The following is a 17,870-nucleotide window of genomic DNA, read 5'->3' as shown; positions in this document are numbered from 1 at the left end:
CAAATGCTAACTTTTGATTTTTTCTTCTTCAGTTAAATATCTACAGAAAATAATTTATTTTGACTTTGGAAAAGCATTGTTCACATTCTAAATACTGAAAGGATGAATATGTGTACAAACCTTTTGAAAATGATGACTTTCAAGGGGATTGAATACTTTTGCACACCATATGCATATATACATATATAAAAATACTCAAAGCACTACTTGGGAAGATGTCATTTAAAGTGGTTCACTTCAACATTCAGATACGAAGTATAAAAACTTAACAAATTTCAGATAATACATAAAATTCTCAATAAAGAATATAACCTAATGCATTTTTTTTTACTTTACACTGCATTTCATTTGTTTCAAGAAAATAAATACTGACTTAGTCTCAAATGTTATTTTTATTACAGGAGGAAGACAACAAGCACGCAAGACTAATATAAATGGCTTATTCACCTACAATAACTTCTATAATTTTAACAATGCATTTAAATGAATGCGATGAATGCAGAACTTATCTTCATTAACAGTGAATTATCTCCTCATACACATTACTACCTAGTAGCCTAGTATCTTTATTTGCTTGTATTTCTGCGCTTTCTTTTTTTCCTTTTATTTACTTAATAGTAAATGGAGATATTGGTACCTGATGAGCCAGTTCATGTGCAATTACTACAGTTACCCTCTGTTTATCTAGTACTGTAGATGTGTTATCATAGAGAAGTGCTGTTTCTCTGAAAGTTATCAAGCCCCAGTTCTCCATAGCGCCGGCTTGGAAATCAGGAATTGCAACCAAATCTGAGGAGAAAATAAATAAACAAACAACCAAGATGCAATTTAAAATCTGCTGTCAACTGTATAATTAAGCATTTTATATATTTAAAAACATCCAATATGTTTATGCTTAATACAGTATGCACAGCAACTGCATGACTACATACTGTATGTACAGTGAAAGCCACTTACAAGGAGACCAACAGAGAGATATTTCCACAAAAACATTCTTAATAAAACTTTAGACGCTTGTGGCACTAATCATGGGACTAATATGAAACAGCATCTTCCTTGGTAATTAATCATTAGAAGAAAATCAAATCCTGTTTTTGTCTGCACAAACTCCTTTTTCAGAGATCTTCATTGTAGGCTGGATTTACATTTCATGCTCTGGTAAAGTGTAAATGGTTAGAACAAAGCCAGCTATGCATAACAAGCTTGTACTGGGTGCTCAAAGGATGCGTGCGAGCGTCATAGTGCTCAGTTGTGCATAACAAGTGTCTTTTGAAAAAGTACCTCTTCAACGCGAAGACTGCTCAGGTTTTCTACCCTCCTAGTCTCCTGTTTGGTTTGTTTCTACTATACTTTCAATTTTCTGTGGAATTTCAAAAAGCTTAATCCACTTCTACCATTTTCCAACATTATCTTGGATGGAACATGCATCTTCAATGATGAAGTAGCACCTTTTTTCTTCTAATTCTGGTTTGCTGACTTATCATTCTAGACTGGAATAACCAAGACTTTTACTTCAGAATTCACAAGGGACATGTTATGCTCTGAAATTTGAGGGGAAAAAAATTTTCTTAACAGGGATACATCCCGCTTTCTCGGACAGTTATTTTCCACAGATCTTTGCTTGCAGCTTACTAATATTATTAGGGGAAATGTATAGTACGATATATTAAGTTTATGACAAACCATTATAATTCAGACAACCTCACAAATATGACTAAAATCAATGGTTTACATGAATTGTTATTTCTTCTGAAATAATAATAGGAAGATTTAATTACAGACATTTTCAACTGAGTAGTGTGTTGCTTCAGGGGTTAGATATTTGCTCCCAAAGAGTTTTGAGTTTGAATCCTGGCCCAGCCTCGGCCTGTGCTGAGTTTTCACATTTTCCCCATGTTTATTTTTTTTCCCCCCATAGGTTACTCTGGTATTCCTGCCACCTACCAAAGACACATGGTTTACGCTTACTTGCAACTCTAAAATGACTATGCATTAGTTAGGTATTTATTTTCAAAAATATGTCCTGCAATGGAACCCCATCATGGTTGTTTCAGTTATTCCAATTAATGCTGACAAGACAGGCTTCAAATATGGTTTCACCAGACACTGACATTTTTGTAATATACTTCATGTTTGTTATAAACTTTTTTTACACATTTTTCTGAGTTCTATTTGTAAGTACATATACATAGTTTTTTATTCATTTTACTCACAGAATTAATGTCTATCATTACTATTCTAGGGGTTTATTTTATAGCTGTTGCAAATATTTTGCCTCTTTTCTGATGATAGCTTGTTTTTCCTCTGGACTGCATGATTTTGAGATGCAGTCTACAAAGCCTTGCAATCCAAAGTCTTCCAGAGGTGTGTGGCAGTGGCATTATCATATCAACAGCATAAAAAGTCAACATTTTAAACTTCATCTGAGTTTGTGGACAAACATAAACAAAACACCTTTAACAGTTACAGTGACTTTGTGTGTTTAAGGTTCTCTTCTTAATATTAGACTTTAGGCTACTGGCAAAAGGCTACAATTTTGAGTTGTGTTTTGGAATGACAAAAAAAAAAAAAGAGAATGAACCTTTTGTTGACACACCTCTGATTAGTTTTTGTCTACTCTAATGGTCACCTACATTCCATTATCATAACTTTTCTTGTATTTTGCATAACAAGTTTAACTTACATGAGCATTAGCAAGTATCAGTGTAAATGATCAAAACATTAAATTTAAATAAATAGAATTAAGGGGAAAATGTTACATAAGTTTTGGTAAAAAAATCTGTGTAATCAGCTGTGGAAAAAAGTAATTGTAGGAATAATTATGACAGAAGTTTAGTCAAAAGCAGGACTTTAGTCGCATAACAGGCTCTGCAGAAAAGGAGTTGAGCGTCTTCAGCTACAGTCAGGTCCATAAATATTTGGACAGAGACAACTTTTTTCTAATTTTGGTTCTGTACATTACCACAATGAATTTTAAATGAAACAACTCAGAAGTAGTTGAAGTGCAGACTTTCAGCTTTAATTCAGTGAGTGAACAAAACGATTGCGTAAAAATGTGAGGTAACTAAAGCATTTTTTTTAAACACAATCCCTTCATTTCAGGGGCTCAAAAATAATTGGACAATTGACTCAAAGGCTATTTCATGGGCAGGTGTGGGCAAGTCCGTCGTTATGTCATTATCAATTAAGCTGATAAAAGGCCTGGAGTTGATTTGAGGTGTGGTGCTTGCATGTGGAAGATTTTGCTGTGAACAGACAACATGCGGTCAAAGGAGCTCTCCATGCAGGTGAAAGAAGCCATCCTTAAGCTGCGAAAATAGAAAAAACCTATCCGAGAAATTGCTACAATATTATGAGTGGCAAAATCTACAGTTTGGTACATCCTGAGAAAGAAAGCAAGCACTGGTGAACTCAGCAATGCAACAAGACCTGGACATCCACGGAAGACAACAGCGGTGGATGCTCACAGAATCATTTCCATGGTGAAGAGAAACCCCTTCACAACAGCCAACCAAGTGAACAACACTCCCCAGGGGGTATCGCTATCCAAGTCTACCATAAAGAGAAGACTGCATGAAAGTAAATACAGAGGGTGCACTGCAAGATGCAAGTCACTCATAAGCCTCAAGAATAGAAAGGCTAGATTGGACTTTGCTAAAGAACATCTAAAAAAGCCAGCACAGTTCTGGAAAAACATTCTTTGGACAGATGAAACCAAGATCAACTTCTACCAGAATGATGGCAAGAAAAAAGTATGGAGAAGGCGTGAAACAGCTCATTATCCAAAGCATACCACATCATCCGTAAAACACGGTGGAGATAGGCAGTGTGATGGCTTGGGCGTGCATGGCTGCCAGTGGCACTGGGACACTAGTGTTTATTGATGATGTGACACAGGACAGAAGCAGCCAAATGAATTCTGAGGTGTTCAGAGACATACTGTCAGCTCAAATCCAGCTACTTGCAGTCAAACTGATTGGGTGGCGTTTCATGATACAGATGGACAATGGCCCAAAACTTACAGCCAAAGCAACCCAGGAGTTTATTAAAGCAAAGAAGTGGAAAATTCTTGAATGGCCAAGTCAGTCACCTGATCTTAACCCAACTGAGCATGCATTTCACTTGTTGAAGACTAAACTTCGGACAGAAAGGCCCACAAACAAACAGCAACTTAAAGCTGCTGCAGTAAAGGCCTGGCAGAGCATTAAAAAGGAGGAAACGCAGCATCTGGTGATGTCCATGAGTTCAAGACTTCAGGCTGTCATTGCCAGCAAAGGGTTTTTAACCAAGTATTAGAAATGAACATTTTATTTCGAGTTATTTAATTTGTCCGATTACTTTTGAGCCCCTGAAATAAAGGGATTGTGTTAAAAAAATGCTTTAGTTGCCTCACATTTTTAGCCAATCTTTTTGTTCAACCCACTGAATTAAAGCTGAAAGTCTGCACTTCAACTGCATCTGAGTGGTTTCATTTAAAATTTCATTGTAGTAATGTACAGAACCAAAATTGGAAAAAAGTTGTCTCTGTCCAAATATTTATGGACCTAACTGTATGCACCTCATACACCAGGCTGCTCACAACAAGCAGTGGGTAGTAATGAGTTACATTTACTCTGTTACATTTACTTGAGTAACTTTAAAAAAAAAAATTGTACTTCTAAGAGTAGTTTTACTGCACCATACATTTTACTTTTACTTGAGTATGTTTGTGAAGAAGAAAGCTAGAAGGAGTAAGCTACTCTTACTGCGCTACATGTACACTCGACTCCTTACTTTTTTCCATTTATACATTAAACTATATTTTTGCAAGAAAGAAGTTGCCAGTGTATCTACTGCATGACTGTTTCACCAATCAGATGTAGCTTTGCAGTCACATGACCACACACAAACTTCTTGCGTCTTGCAGCCTGTGAGAGACTTTTTAGTCATGCAGGGCTCCTGTTCACTGCTAAATGGTCACAGCTTCACTGCAAGAACCAGATCATCATTCTCAAGCCTGCCTTTCATGTCTTTTAACCTAACGTCTTTTCTCCTTTTCTTGGATTACCCCTTCTTTTTTGTGCTGGCCCGTATATATACACTCCTGTCTCCATGGGCCTTAATCACACGCCGCAGGAAACCAATAAATCAATTGGGAATGATTGGACCCGCAGGTGCGACTTGCTCCAACTACCTCATTAACTCCACGCGGTCGTGCAATTGCGCCCATGGAGAGTGACACGTCTTTATGGATTTTAAACTGGCCTTTTTTTAAGCTGCGGACTCGCTACACCACAAAGTGCATATGCAGTATTATACTGTCAGTGTACAGGATATCTCGTCACTCTAAGTAGTTTGCACTGTTCAAACATACATGTTACTTACTGTAGGTATCGGCTTCAAAAGCTTTGTTGTGAAAAACTGAGATTTGGAACTTTGTGTTATTTGTGCATCTTTATTTTGTAAAGATGTGATTTTTTTTTCCATTTTTTTATTATTTGGAAATAGCAGAATTGCACATAATTTTATATTTTTGTCTGTCTTATTACAACATTTCTAAAAAATAAATCATTTATTATGTTCAAACATTTACTCTTGTTTAAGGAAGAACTTAAACAACATCCCAAAATGCACCAATAACTGCACATCAACAAAACTAATATGGGTGTTACCCAAGTAAAAAACTTTGTTCAATAGGAACACATGTGACAGACTCAAGAGAAGAGAGGATGGCCTTTATCAAAGGCTATAAGTAAATGAACAAATTATCAAGATATGCACTAGAAAAAGTTATTAGGCAAGCTAAAAAGGCCTACAGTGCCAAATTCCAGCAGCAGTAGAACTGTGCAAATTCAAGGCACATGTGGCAAGGCTTGCAGGCACTAACAAACTATAAAGGTCCTATGACAGAAAAATGCTAATGCCTCACTCCCAGACATTCTCAGTATGTTTTGTGCTTGGACTAATAGTCAAAATATTGAAAAAAAAAGGTAACCAAGACCCCAGGTCATCCAGATTAACTCACCATGAGGTTTATAAAGGGGTTCACCCTCACAAAGTTGCAGACTAGATGGATTACAACAATGTGTGTGGAATATTTGTGTCTTAGAGATGCCTGGAGTTTTGACTAAAACCTTCAATTTATCTCAAAAACAGGCAACCATCTCTCAGGTTTTCAAAAAGACCACCACTGTTCCTATGCCCAAAAAGTCCAGAGTTACATGTCTGAATGACTATCAACCAGTTGGCCTCTCCTCAGTGGACATGAAATGTTTAAAATAATTTGTTCTGTCAGACATCAACATCATTACTCCCATTTTTCAGGACCTCTGCAGTATGCTTATCAGCCAAACCAGAATGTGGACAATACCGCATCAAAACCCCTCCACTCTGCTTTTCATCATCTAGAGGGTCACACCACATACTTTTGGATGTTATTTGGTTATACTACAGGTCAGCTTTGAATACCATCATCAATGTGCCCAACTCCAGCTGTAACTGAATACTGGACTTGTTAACAAGGTGGAAATTGGGGAGGTTGGACTGGAAATAAAACATCATTACCACTGCGGCTCTCTGAGACCAAAGCTATAATCACTACCTACTTAAGACTGTACAGCCAGATATGATACTAATCATATAATTAAATTTGCAAATGACACAACAGTCATTAGTCTCAATAAAACCAGTGCCAAGACTACATACCATCATGTAGTCATAGGACATTATGCTTTTCCCATGATACTATTCATATTGTGATTAAGGCTTCATGATACAATAGTCCCACAATATGAAATCTTCATAAAAAATGTACTGTATGTTTAGTGTCACTGAATAAATTCAAATAAGTAAGCAAATACACAAGTTTTAGTACTGTATATGTTTTTGTAAGGATTTTCTCTTGCATTAAAATAATCTTAATATAGTAATGAACATCAAGATGGAAAGGCACACATCAAATGACAGTTTAGCCCCAGAACTGGTATGTGTATCTGACAATCAAAGATCGTAGTTTGAGAAGTAGAACTTCCCCTCTGTTATGGCCATGAGAAATGCCCCATATAACAGCAGACACCAACTAGCCATGGCTATCCTTGCCCCCAGTCATCTTCCATTGTCATGCATGATTTCTCCTCACAATCCAGTGAAGACAACTTATCTTCTATGAGGGCTTTTATTTATCCAATGCTGCAAAGCTGCCTGGACTCTCGATTTTTCCCAGGATTGTAAAGTATACAGCAAATAATCCTAGGGTTTATGGAATGCAGAGCACAGCATACCTGCATGACAGGTCGCTGTCAATTATGTATCCTGTACTGCCCATCTTAAGGGTAATCAGCAGATTACTAAATTACTAGAATAAAATATTTGTACTATAGTAACATTATATCTGTTGTACATTGAATAACACATGCTAGTAAGAATTTTGCTGCACTTGTCACAATAATAACTTATTAAACTATAATATAATGTTACTGCCATCCAAACTTAATTTTTAAAAACAAAAAAGTAAGATAACATCAAACATATCTCTAACAACGACTGTCCTGCTTGAACTTGTTCCATTAGCCGCGGGTCAGGACTAGTTCTATGAAGAGCTTTTAATGTTATATTCATTTTTAAGAAAAATCAAAACGTCAACACTCTACATAAAGCGGAGCCCTCTGCACTGTGACAGTTGTGCAGTTGAAATACTCATCTGGTGCAGCCATAGCTTTGACAGATGTATATGAGAATTTTGTGGTTTTCTCCCTCCACCATGTTGGAACACTGCTGTTAAAAGCAGCACAAAATTCTCTATAGTATAATTCCTCCCTTTTTTAAATTCTCCACTTGCTAAGAAAAGTGTTTTTGTTTCCCTTTTGTTCCATAATATACAATATAACACTTAATTTTTTTATTGGCAGTACTTTATATGATGTAATTTGCCACAATGAAATTTTGTCTTATGCCTGCCAGGTTAAAAGTTTGTCTGACTTACTGTATATCACATCGATAACCTAACCTTGAACAAAAACAAAACTAAAAGAATGATTCTGGATATTTTGAATGGATGGAACAGTTTCAAATTTCTCGGTCTGCACATCTCAAAGAAACTAAACTGATCACAAAATACCACTGCCATCATCAAAAAACACAGCAGTGTCTATATATATCTATCTATCTCTCTCTTTCTATATATATATATATATATATATATATATATATATATATATATATATCTCCTGAGGTGTTTAAGGGAATGTGGAAACAAACTGGTGAACTTCTAGTTTAAAAAGTACTGACAGTAGAGATCACAATTTGGTATGAGAACCCCATACCCTCAAGAGAAGACATTACTGCAAAGTGCTGTGAAGCAGGAAGAGAGCATCACTGGCTCTATTCTCCCCACAATAGAGTCCATATACACCAACTGCTGCAGAAATGAGACTGAGGCAATTCTGTCCGACTTTACTGAGCACAATCTGTTTTCCAAACTAAGGTCAGGTTGTAGGAAGGCTAGTATCAATGCTATGACCTCTCACTTCAAGTACAGTTTTTAACCCTCTGCAGTCCGTCTTCATAATAAGGAAACTGTACATTAAGCCTTTCATTCAGCCATCTACAAACTGTCTTATTTCTCCACTCAGCATTGATATTAAAACTGTTTTTAATTACGATTATTTATACTTGTATAATAACAGAAAATTGCATATTATATTATATTGCACTGGACACTTATGCAGCATTATGTAGTTTTAATTTTATAAATTAAATATAACATGTATGGACCGTTTAGTCTTATGTGTTTCTGCATTGTATTTGTATTGCCTACTTGCCTACACTTGTTTTGTTGTGTATTGCATATGAGTGACCTGTACTGTGTTTCACTTATTTGACTGGACAGATGATGCAAGATTTCCTATGTACACTTGTATAACTAACAAATAAAGCATCTCCAATCTATTGTAGTAATGACTAATTGAAATATATTAAGAAACTTGATTATTAGTTATATAAAGCCATTCCTATAATACGCTATGTGATTGCTTACACATCCTTGTGAAGGCACATAGGATGTTTATTGTGTACGTGCACTTTTCTTTAGAGACCCAAACACAACAACTTAACAAACCAAACACAAGCTGTCATTTCTGAATATTGATCTTTGTATAATCCATTCTTCCTTACCTACCATAATAAAACAAAAATCTCATTACAAACAATCCCATCCATCCACTTATTTAACAAGCAAATGCAAATACAAATTAACCTGCATAATAAATACAAATACTTGCAAGTGACATGTATTTTCAAAGGAAGAATGCTATGGACAAATGAGAATAAAAGAAAATGAAGAATAATATATTTCACCTAGTAAAGTAAATTAATCTTTACATATTTGGCACAGAGCAAAAAAGAGGTTATTTAAAATGAAAAGAAACCAGATTGGCAAGGAAGAGCTTTTCTGCATGTAACTGGGCATACAGAGGACACAAGCTGGCAATAATTCCTGTAGTTTTAGAAGGTTATCTGGAAGTAACTGCTGTAAGAACACTAGAATAAGAGACAGTTACATACAGCTGATGGGGAGAATAACAGTACAAATAATAGAAGGCGGGACGAGGGAAACAATTAATCTGGGAACTGACAGATGGCAGAGTAACCTGGCAGCTAAGGGATTTTGTAGGGGTATTCCTGGGATGATCACAAAACTAATCTAAAGTCAGGGTTTACAAATTTCTCATTATCAGAGTCAAAGTAAACTTACAGGAGGAAGAAGGCAGGCATAAGGAAAGTGTGGGAAAGAAGTGAGAGGGAAACAGTTCAAGTATAAACTCGAAAAAAAAAGAAAAAGAAGAAGGTTGCCATTTACCAAAACAGATTACTTAAAGTACCTCCAGGTAAACTAAATGAGGCTTAACAGATATCTGTAAAATCACAATGTTTATTCAATCAAATACAAACTGTGCACTCCAAGATACAAGCTTACTATTTACTTCTTTTAACTTGTAATCCATCAGTCGATTTTCTGAACAAACCTTTCTCTGTGCAGAGTTCCAGGGAGCCACAGCCTAAACTAGCAGCAAGCCCTAAGCAGGCGTCAACAAGAAAGCAGACTATTATAGGACACACTTCTGCGAACACTCAGACTGAACTTATCTTAATATTCAAATTTACAGCAGGGTATTTTTATGTTAGACGATGATGATGGTATCCTTGCTAAATGTAAAAATAGCATTATGGTGTGTTTAAATGAATGTTCAACAAGAAACTAGCACATGCTGTACCATTTAAGAGAAAGTCACCATTTAAGTGTACATTTTTACCAAAAAGGTGACTCGGAATAATCTTTTCACATGGTCAACTAATGATAATTTAATGTTGTACTTTCTTTGGTGAGATATCCCCGAGCTCTTTACTTATGGACCTCAATTGAGTTATAGCTATTCTAGGAGTATAAGGATGTAGTACTATTTGATAATCAAATGGAAATGCCCTTGTGATTTTAAAACATGGAAGTACATGCCTAAATTACTATTATAAAATGTTAAATGTTCTGATCTAATGTATTTTAATAGTCAATTGCTGTCCCTTTGTATTTTTAACAAGGAGCACTTGTTAGTTAAAATTGTAATTTATAGCGTATCTTTAATGATAAATTAAAATACCTGAATTGATGGGTTGATTACATGGGAATTGATTAATGGATTTAATATATATATTTGAATTTCTCTTCTTTTTAAGGGCAATTATAAAATACAAATGAAAACTAAATTTAACAAATATCATACCACAACAGGAATAGCTATATAGTTCACCATTCTCATCTGACATGATCCTCAGACCTTGCTGGCCTGCACTGCAGCTTATGAAATTCTGAAATTACACCTACAATAAACATAACATAGACAGATAAGCCACAATATATAATTTCAGCACATTTTCTCCTCCAAGATATTCATGTGCTGTTTAAAAAACAGTACACAAATTCTTTTGCAAATATAGTCACTGTGGCAATAAATACATCCATCACTTAAGTCCATGTCACATTACGTATGTTTTCCAAAGATTTTCAGTCATTGCCTTTATTTATATAATGTTAGTGAGTCAGAGATGTGCTTCCAAGAAGCCGGTCGCATAATGTGACATGTCCTGCAACTCACTTCCACTAGTCTGCAACTCGCTGAAATAAAATCAAACAGGTGTATGAGAGTTGACAACTAATGAATGCTCATTATAGGCAGTGATGAGGACTATGGAACACAGAGGCTTTGGACCTCACAAACAGAAGAGAAGTTTGTCCGTCTGTTATCTCTGTTTTGTGCACCATGACAGAATGGAAAAAAAAAGTCCAAGTGTGACTGTACTGCAGTGTCAACACACGATCGTTAAATGTGACATGGTCAGTGATTTTCAATAGTTATAAACTGACATGGTCCAGTGACAAAACCAGCAACTGCAGTCAAAAAATCTGACATATCCCGTGACTAGAAGTTGTGTATGTGACAACAGCTACCAAGTAACATACCATTCTCAAAAATCACTAAATCTGATTTAGGATCATTAAGGTGTGGCACAGTGGGTAACGCTGCTAACTCGCAGTTATGAGACCCGGGTTTGCTTCCTGGGTCCTCCCTGTGTGGAGCTTGCATGTTCTCCCCGTGTCTGTGTGGGTTTCCTCTGGGTACTCCGGTTTTCTCCCACAGTCCAAAGACATGCAGGTTAGGTGCATTGGCGATTGTCCCGGGTGTGTGTGTGCGCGGCCAATTCTGTGTTAAATTAAAAGAAACCTAATACATATTCGACCAGTACCATCCCCTAGCATGGGAAATCCAGGTTAAGTTTCATGTGTAACATTCATAATAATGATAGTGAATCAATCTGACCTCATTTATAATTGCTCTATGTACTAGCCTTATAGACTTGTGAAAGTAATGTAAGGGGTGGGTGATAAGTGCTGTGTATGGGTTTTTTGTTACTAATGTTTTTTATTGCTGCTATTTATTCTTTGTTCATGTTAATGCAAACTTGATCCAAAAAGCCCACAACATTTCACTGAGCACTCATGTTCATCACTAAACATTATTGTTCATTTTAAAATTATTTCCAGTGAATTTCTAGTAAACAACACAACATGTGGTTAGAAGGAGAATATGTTCCTAAAACAGAAAAAGTAGCAAAATCTCTAAGAACCACAGCTTTAACACTAGAATTACCAGAGCCTACGAAAAAACTCGTATTTCCGTCCCACATTAAATCGCTTATTAAATCCCTTCACACCTCTCCGCCAGCGCCCTTTGTCTTCTAAATGTGCTGATAAAGAGAAGCTTGGAGCAGCCGGCTATTCCATCCCCCCACCAATTTAGAACGTGCAAAAACTTCTCTCAGCTCATGCCTTGATTGAGTATCTGGGAGTGAAGTGGAGTTTTAGAGTGGAAATAATAGATCGTTGTTTGGAACACACGCATTTCATGTCTGTTCCATTTCTACAGTAATCTGTGTCAACACATTGTTAAAACAGAAACGTTTTTTATATTCTAGTAGTAGATGACAAAATGTAGGCATAAACTATATAATGTATGAAGCCTGAAGTCCAAATAGTAAAGAAACATTTTCACAAGAATAACACAATTGCGCTTTTATTCAAAAATATAACTGCAGAAACAAAAGCTGCCTTAACATGAGACACTGACAGCAGTTTATTGTAACTGCTTCCGTGGTTCAATAGAATCAGTTCCCGCTTGGGAATCAGGAGGTCACGAGTTCGATCCTGCGCCCCTCCGTTTTGAGAAGTAAACTGCTCTTAGTCTTACTGTTTTAGAATAAAAGCATACATTTGATTTCAGTCTGTAACAGCCGGTGCAATTTATGATCCTTGTAAAGGTTAGCTTTTTTTTTATTCACTTTTCATTCTCTCAGTCGCGTTCAGAATCAATCCATACAACCCCATCTGACACGGCTGTTTTCACTAAAGACGCGCTATAGCTCTGCAGTGTACCACGATGCATACTAACGCCCCCACCCCGGGTTCTGACACACAAACGCTGCGAAGCTGCCTTCTTCGTATCTCACCGTCACTTGCTTTTCTTTTTTTTCAGTTTTATTGAGTGTTCCTGCCAGTCCCCGCATGTTGCTGTATGCTGTTTCTTTTGTACTCCAGGACATGCAGAGGAAAGAATGGTAAAGACCAGTAACTTCGGCGCTATATGCAATCATCAGACACTCCCCATCTGCCCGTGTCGCTCAAACACAGGAACATATATTGGTGTAAAAGTATAACAAAAGTGCACTTTTATTCAAGTGCACTTTTTCCATCGCCTTTTCCTGTAAGAAGCAATGTACACACTTCTCTCTATGCTGTGGTTTCTATTACACACCTGAAAGAAAGAGACAATATATGTGAAAATATAATCGCACTAATGCAATATTATTTGAAAACGAACAGCGTCAGATCGGGTGTGAATTTATGCAGGAACTGGAAATTCTCTGATGCGGACCTTCCCCAGGGAAGAAAGTACAGTGTCAGGTGCTCATTCAGTGTAATAGAAACCATAGCACAGAGAGGTGTGTACACGGCAACAAGTACACGTGTTGTAAATGTAGGAAGGACGGTCCTTGGGTGTGTGGGAACTGTTAATATTTGAATGTGATGATTTTATATAGCACGGAATGAAAATCAGCACTTCTTAGCATTGCACCATGCAAGCTGTCGTATCAATCGCCTACTGTAACTTGCTTTCTTTTTTTTTCGGTTATACAGGTAGTTTTGAATAAAAGTGCACTTGTTTTGTTTGCGAAATGAAGTGTCTGCGTGCACTTTTCGTGGCATTACACGTGTATTTTTGAGCATGCCCGCTTGAGCAGTAAAAAGTATTGAAAAGTATAACAAAACAACGGGAAGATGGGGAGTGTCTGATGATTGCATATAGTGCCGAACTTACTGCTCTTTACCATTCTCTCCTCTGCATGCCCTGGAGTACAAAAGAAACAGCATACTAACGCACCAAAAAAGGGTTCTGACACAGAGACGCTGGCGAAGCTGCCTTCTTTGTATCTCACCGTCACTTGATTTTCTTTTTATTCAGTTTTATTGAGTGTTCCTGCCAGTCCCGCATGTTGCTGTATGCTGGATATTTTCACATGTATTGTCTCTTTCTTTCAGGTGTGTAATAGAAACCACAGCATAGAGAGAAGTGTGTACATTGCTTCTTACAGGAAAAGGCGATGGAAAAAGTGCACTTGAATAAAAGTGCACTTTTGTTATACTTTTACACCAATATATGTTCCTGTGTTTGAACGACACGGGCAGATGGGGAGTGTCTGATGATTGCATATAGCGCTGAAGTTACTGCTCTTTACCATTCTTTCCTCTGCATGTCCTGGAGTACAAAAGAAACAGCATACAGCAACATGCGGGGACTGGCAGAAACACTCAATAAAACTGAAAAAAAAAGAAAAGCAAGTGACGGTGAAATACGAAGAAGGCAGCTTCGCCAGCGTTTGTGTGTCAGAACCCGGGCTGTTAGTATGCATCGTGGTACACTGCAGAGCTATAGCGCGTCTTTAGTGAAAACAGCCGTGTCAGATGGGGTTGTATGGATTGATTCTGAACGCGACTGAGAGAATGAAAAGTGAATAAAAAAAAGCTAACCTTTACAAGGATCATAAATTGCACCGGCTGTTACAGACTGAAATCAAATGTATGCTTTTATTCTAAAACAGTAAGACTAAGAGCAGTTTACTTCTCAAAATGGAGGGGCGCAGGAACGAACTCGTGACCTCTAGATTCCCAAGCGAGGGGTGATTCTATTGAACCACGGAGGCAGTTACAATAAAGTGCTGTCAATGTCGCATGTTAAGGCGGCTTTTTGTTTCTGCAGTTATATTTTTGAATAAAAGCGCAATTGTGTTATTCTTGTGAAAATGTTTCTTTGCTACTTGGACTTCAGGCTTCATATACTATATAGTTTATGCCTACATTTTGTCATCTACTACTAGAAAATAAAAAACGTTTCTGTTTTAACAATGTGTTGACACAGATTACTGTAGAAACGGAACAGACATGAAATGCGTGTGTTCCAAATAACGATCTATTATTTCCACTCTAAAACTCCACCTCACTCCCAAATACTCAATCAAGCTGAAGTTCGTACACGTTCTAAATTGGTGGGGGGATGGAATAGCTGGCTGCTCCAAGCTTCTCTTTATCAGCACATTTAGAAGACAAAGGACGCTGGCGGAGAGGTGTGAAGGGATTTAAGAAGCAGTTTAAGGTGGGACGGAATTACGAGTTTTTTCGTAGGCTCTGGTAATTCTAGTGTTAATTGCAGTATAATATGCAAACCCTGCTTTATAAAGAAATTACATCAGCTCCAGCAATGCAAAAACAGTGGAGGTTAAAAGGTTATACTTAATAGCTTATTGGGTTAAAAAATGTACATAATTACACAAATGGAAAAAAAACAGTAAAAATGTAAGGCTCCACTACTTAAAGCATATGACAATTTAATAGTCAGAAAATAAGAAAATTACCTAATTTCTGAAGAGGGTATTTTATTTGAAAATAACCATTGTAAAATTCCAGGAGTTTAACTGAAGCTTTTAATGCATACTCCACTTGGTCAATTTTGTCAGCAATAGCATACACAGAAACCTGAAAGACAATGAAATTTAAATGTTAAAAGAAAAAAAAAATAATAAAATAATATTATATATATACACACATACATACATACATACATACATATACACATATACATACATATACATACACACACACACACACACAGTGTAAATAAAGGGTGTTCAAACTCTGAACCAAGACAGCAGCAGATATGCTTTATAATCAACACCAATAATTTTGCAAATTTAATAAACTCCAATCTTGTAATTATTTACCCAATTTTTATAGTTGCTCACTTCAAGCATCTCCTGAAAAAAATAATTCTCAATGAATTTGTCATATATGCAGTAAATATAAACTGCATTAAAGGAATTTTAAATTTATAGATGTAATTTACATTCACACCGATTAAAATTAAACCTAAAACACAGATAACTGATGTGCACAGGTGCAATTAAAAATACATTCTGAAAATATGCACCTAATTAATCAACATTATATGGCAAATGTTGAAAAACTACCAGCCTTTAAAAGACCATCAAAACATACATTCTAGAGTAGGAGTGTATGATATGTATAATCTACAATAATATCTTAATTGTTGTTTTAACAATGTGTGAGCTGAAATGATCGAGTACAGTGCATCTGGAAAGTATTCACAGCGCATCACTTTTTCCACATTTTATGTTACAGCCTTATTCCAAAATGGATTAAATTCATTTTTTTCCTCAGAATTCTACACACAACAACCCATAATGACAACGTGAAAAAAGTTTACTTGAGGTTTTTGCAAATGTATTAAAAATTTAAAAAACTGAGAAATCACATGTACATTTAATCCATTTTGCAATAAGGCTGTAACATAACAAAATGTGGAAAAGGTGATGCGCTGTGAATACTTTCCGGATGCACTGTATGTCACTCAGTTTGTAAAAAAACTATCGAAAACACAACTTGAAAGTCTTTGCATTCACTGTCTCATTTAACCTAAGGCCAGGTTTATACTTCACGCAATGCCAAGCGTGCGCCTGCGGATGTTACTGCTACGGAAGCGGTGTACTGTTTATACTTGTCCGTGTGCTTTACATAAATCTGGGAGATTCCACCAGATGGCAGTGTGAGATATCATCATGGTGAGAGAACAACATTCAGCTTTGTTGTGTTGTGAATTGCCCAAAATATCAAGAGAGCTACTTGATGATGCCCAAGATGGACAGTGATGTAAATCCACATGAGTGGTGGAGAGCCCAAGTAGTACATTTCCCCAAATTAGGAAAACTTTCAGGAAGGTACCTGTGCATTCCTACTTCAAGCAGCCTTTCTGAGAGGGCTTTCAACACTGGAGGTAACATTTTAACATTTAACAGTGCTGCTCTGAAGCCAGATGCTGTGAAAAGACTGGTGTTTGTCAAACGACTTGATGTTTCCTCAGTAGAATTTTACAATTGTTTTAGTTTTTTGATATGTTTGTGCAATATTGCAAAAAATTTGAAGATTAGTCATTTTTCCTGTACTTTTACACTATAGTATAGTATGTTAGAATTGCTGCACAATTCACATTACAGCACAGTTTATGTTTATCCAGTCTATAATGTTCATGCCCTGTGTTTCAATTATGATTAGCATTTTATTCCCTTTGGATTCATATCTTGTTTACATTAAGGGTAAGTGTCTCTTTAAAATGCTCTTGTAATAGTTTTGTTGGCCTTAGTGGAATTTTTTGGGTAAACCCTGTAGGCCACTGGTTTACTCATTACTATTTGATCTCAGTAATACTTTGACTGGTGATTTTAATGTGTTTGTGTTATTTTACTTTAGTTTTAAGTAAATAAATAAGACCCGTCTTCCTTAACTGTTGTTTCCATTAATCTCATTTGTAAGCAACAATTAATATCATATTATCAAGACCAAACTAATTCAATAAGAGTTTTACAAAACACATTTTTAAAAGGCTGCAGTGGGTTGGCACCCTCCCCGGGATTGGTTCCTGCCTTGTGCCCTGTGTTGGCTGGGATTGGCTCCAGCAGACCACCGTGACCCTGTGTTTGGATTCAGCGGGTTGGAAAATGGATGGATGGATTTTTAAAAGGATGCAAAATATTGTCCAATTATCGTTATCATCAAAGTCCCAGAAAATATTGAGATATAATGTTTTGCCAATGTTGCACACCCCTATTTAACAGTATAATATAAGTAGGTGAACACACTTCTGTACTTCACTTTTTTAGAACTGTTGATTGATTGTTTTATTAGGCAAAGAGTTTAATGAAATGTAAGGTCTGCA

The 17,870-nt window shown here is 36.5% G+C and overlaps 1 protein-coding gene across 1 annotated transcript in view; it reads right to left on the bottom strand.

The window, feature by feature from the left end:
• Positions 1-17,870, bottom strand: part of LOC120532402 (leucyl/cystinyl aminopeptidase) — a 102,861-nt gene that overhangs the window by 43,581 nt on the left and 41,410 nt on the right. Inside the window, exons 5-6 of the mRNA XM_039758359.1 lie at positions 15,496-15,616; positions 638-789 (exon numbers count right to left, since the gene is read on the bottom strand). Of these exons, the coding sequence (XP_039614293.1) occupies positions 638-789; positions 15,496-15,616 (273 nt within the window). The remainder of the gene's footprint in view (positions 1-637; positions 790-15,495; positions 15,617-17,870) is intronic.

This window comes from Polypterus senegalus, chromosome 7, assembly GCF_016835505.1.
Source record: "Polypterus senegalus isolate Bchr_013 chromosome 7, ASM1683550v1, whole genome shotgun sequence".
In the NCBI taxonomy this organism is placed as follows: Eukaryota; Metazoa; Chordata; class Cladistia; order Polypteriformes; family Polypteridae; genus Polypterus; species Polypterus senegalus.
This window is presented reverse-complemented; position numbering and strand designations above follow the sequence as displayed.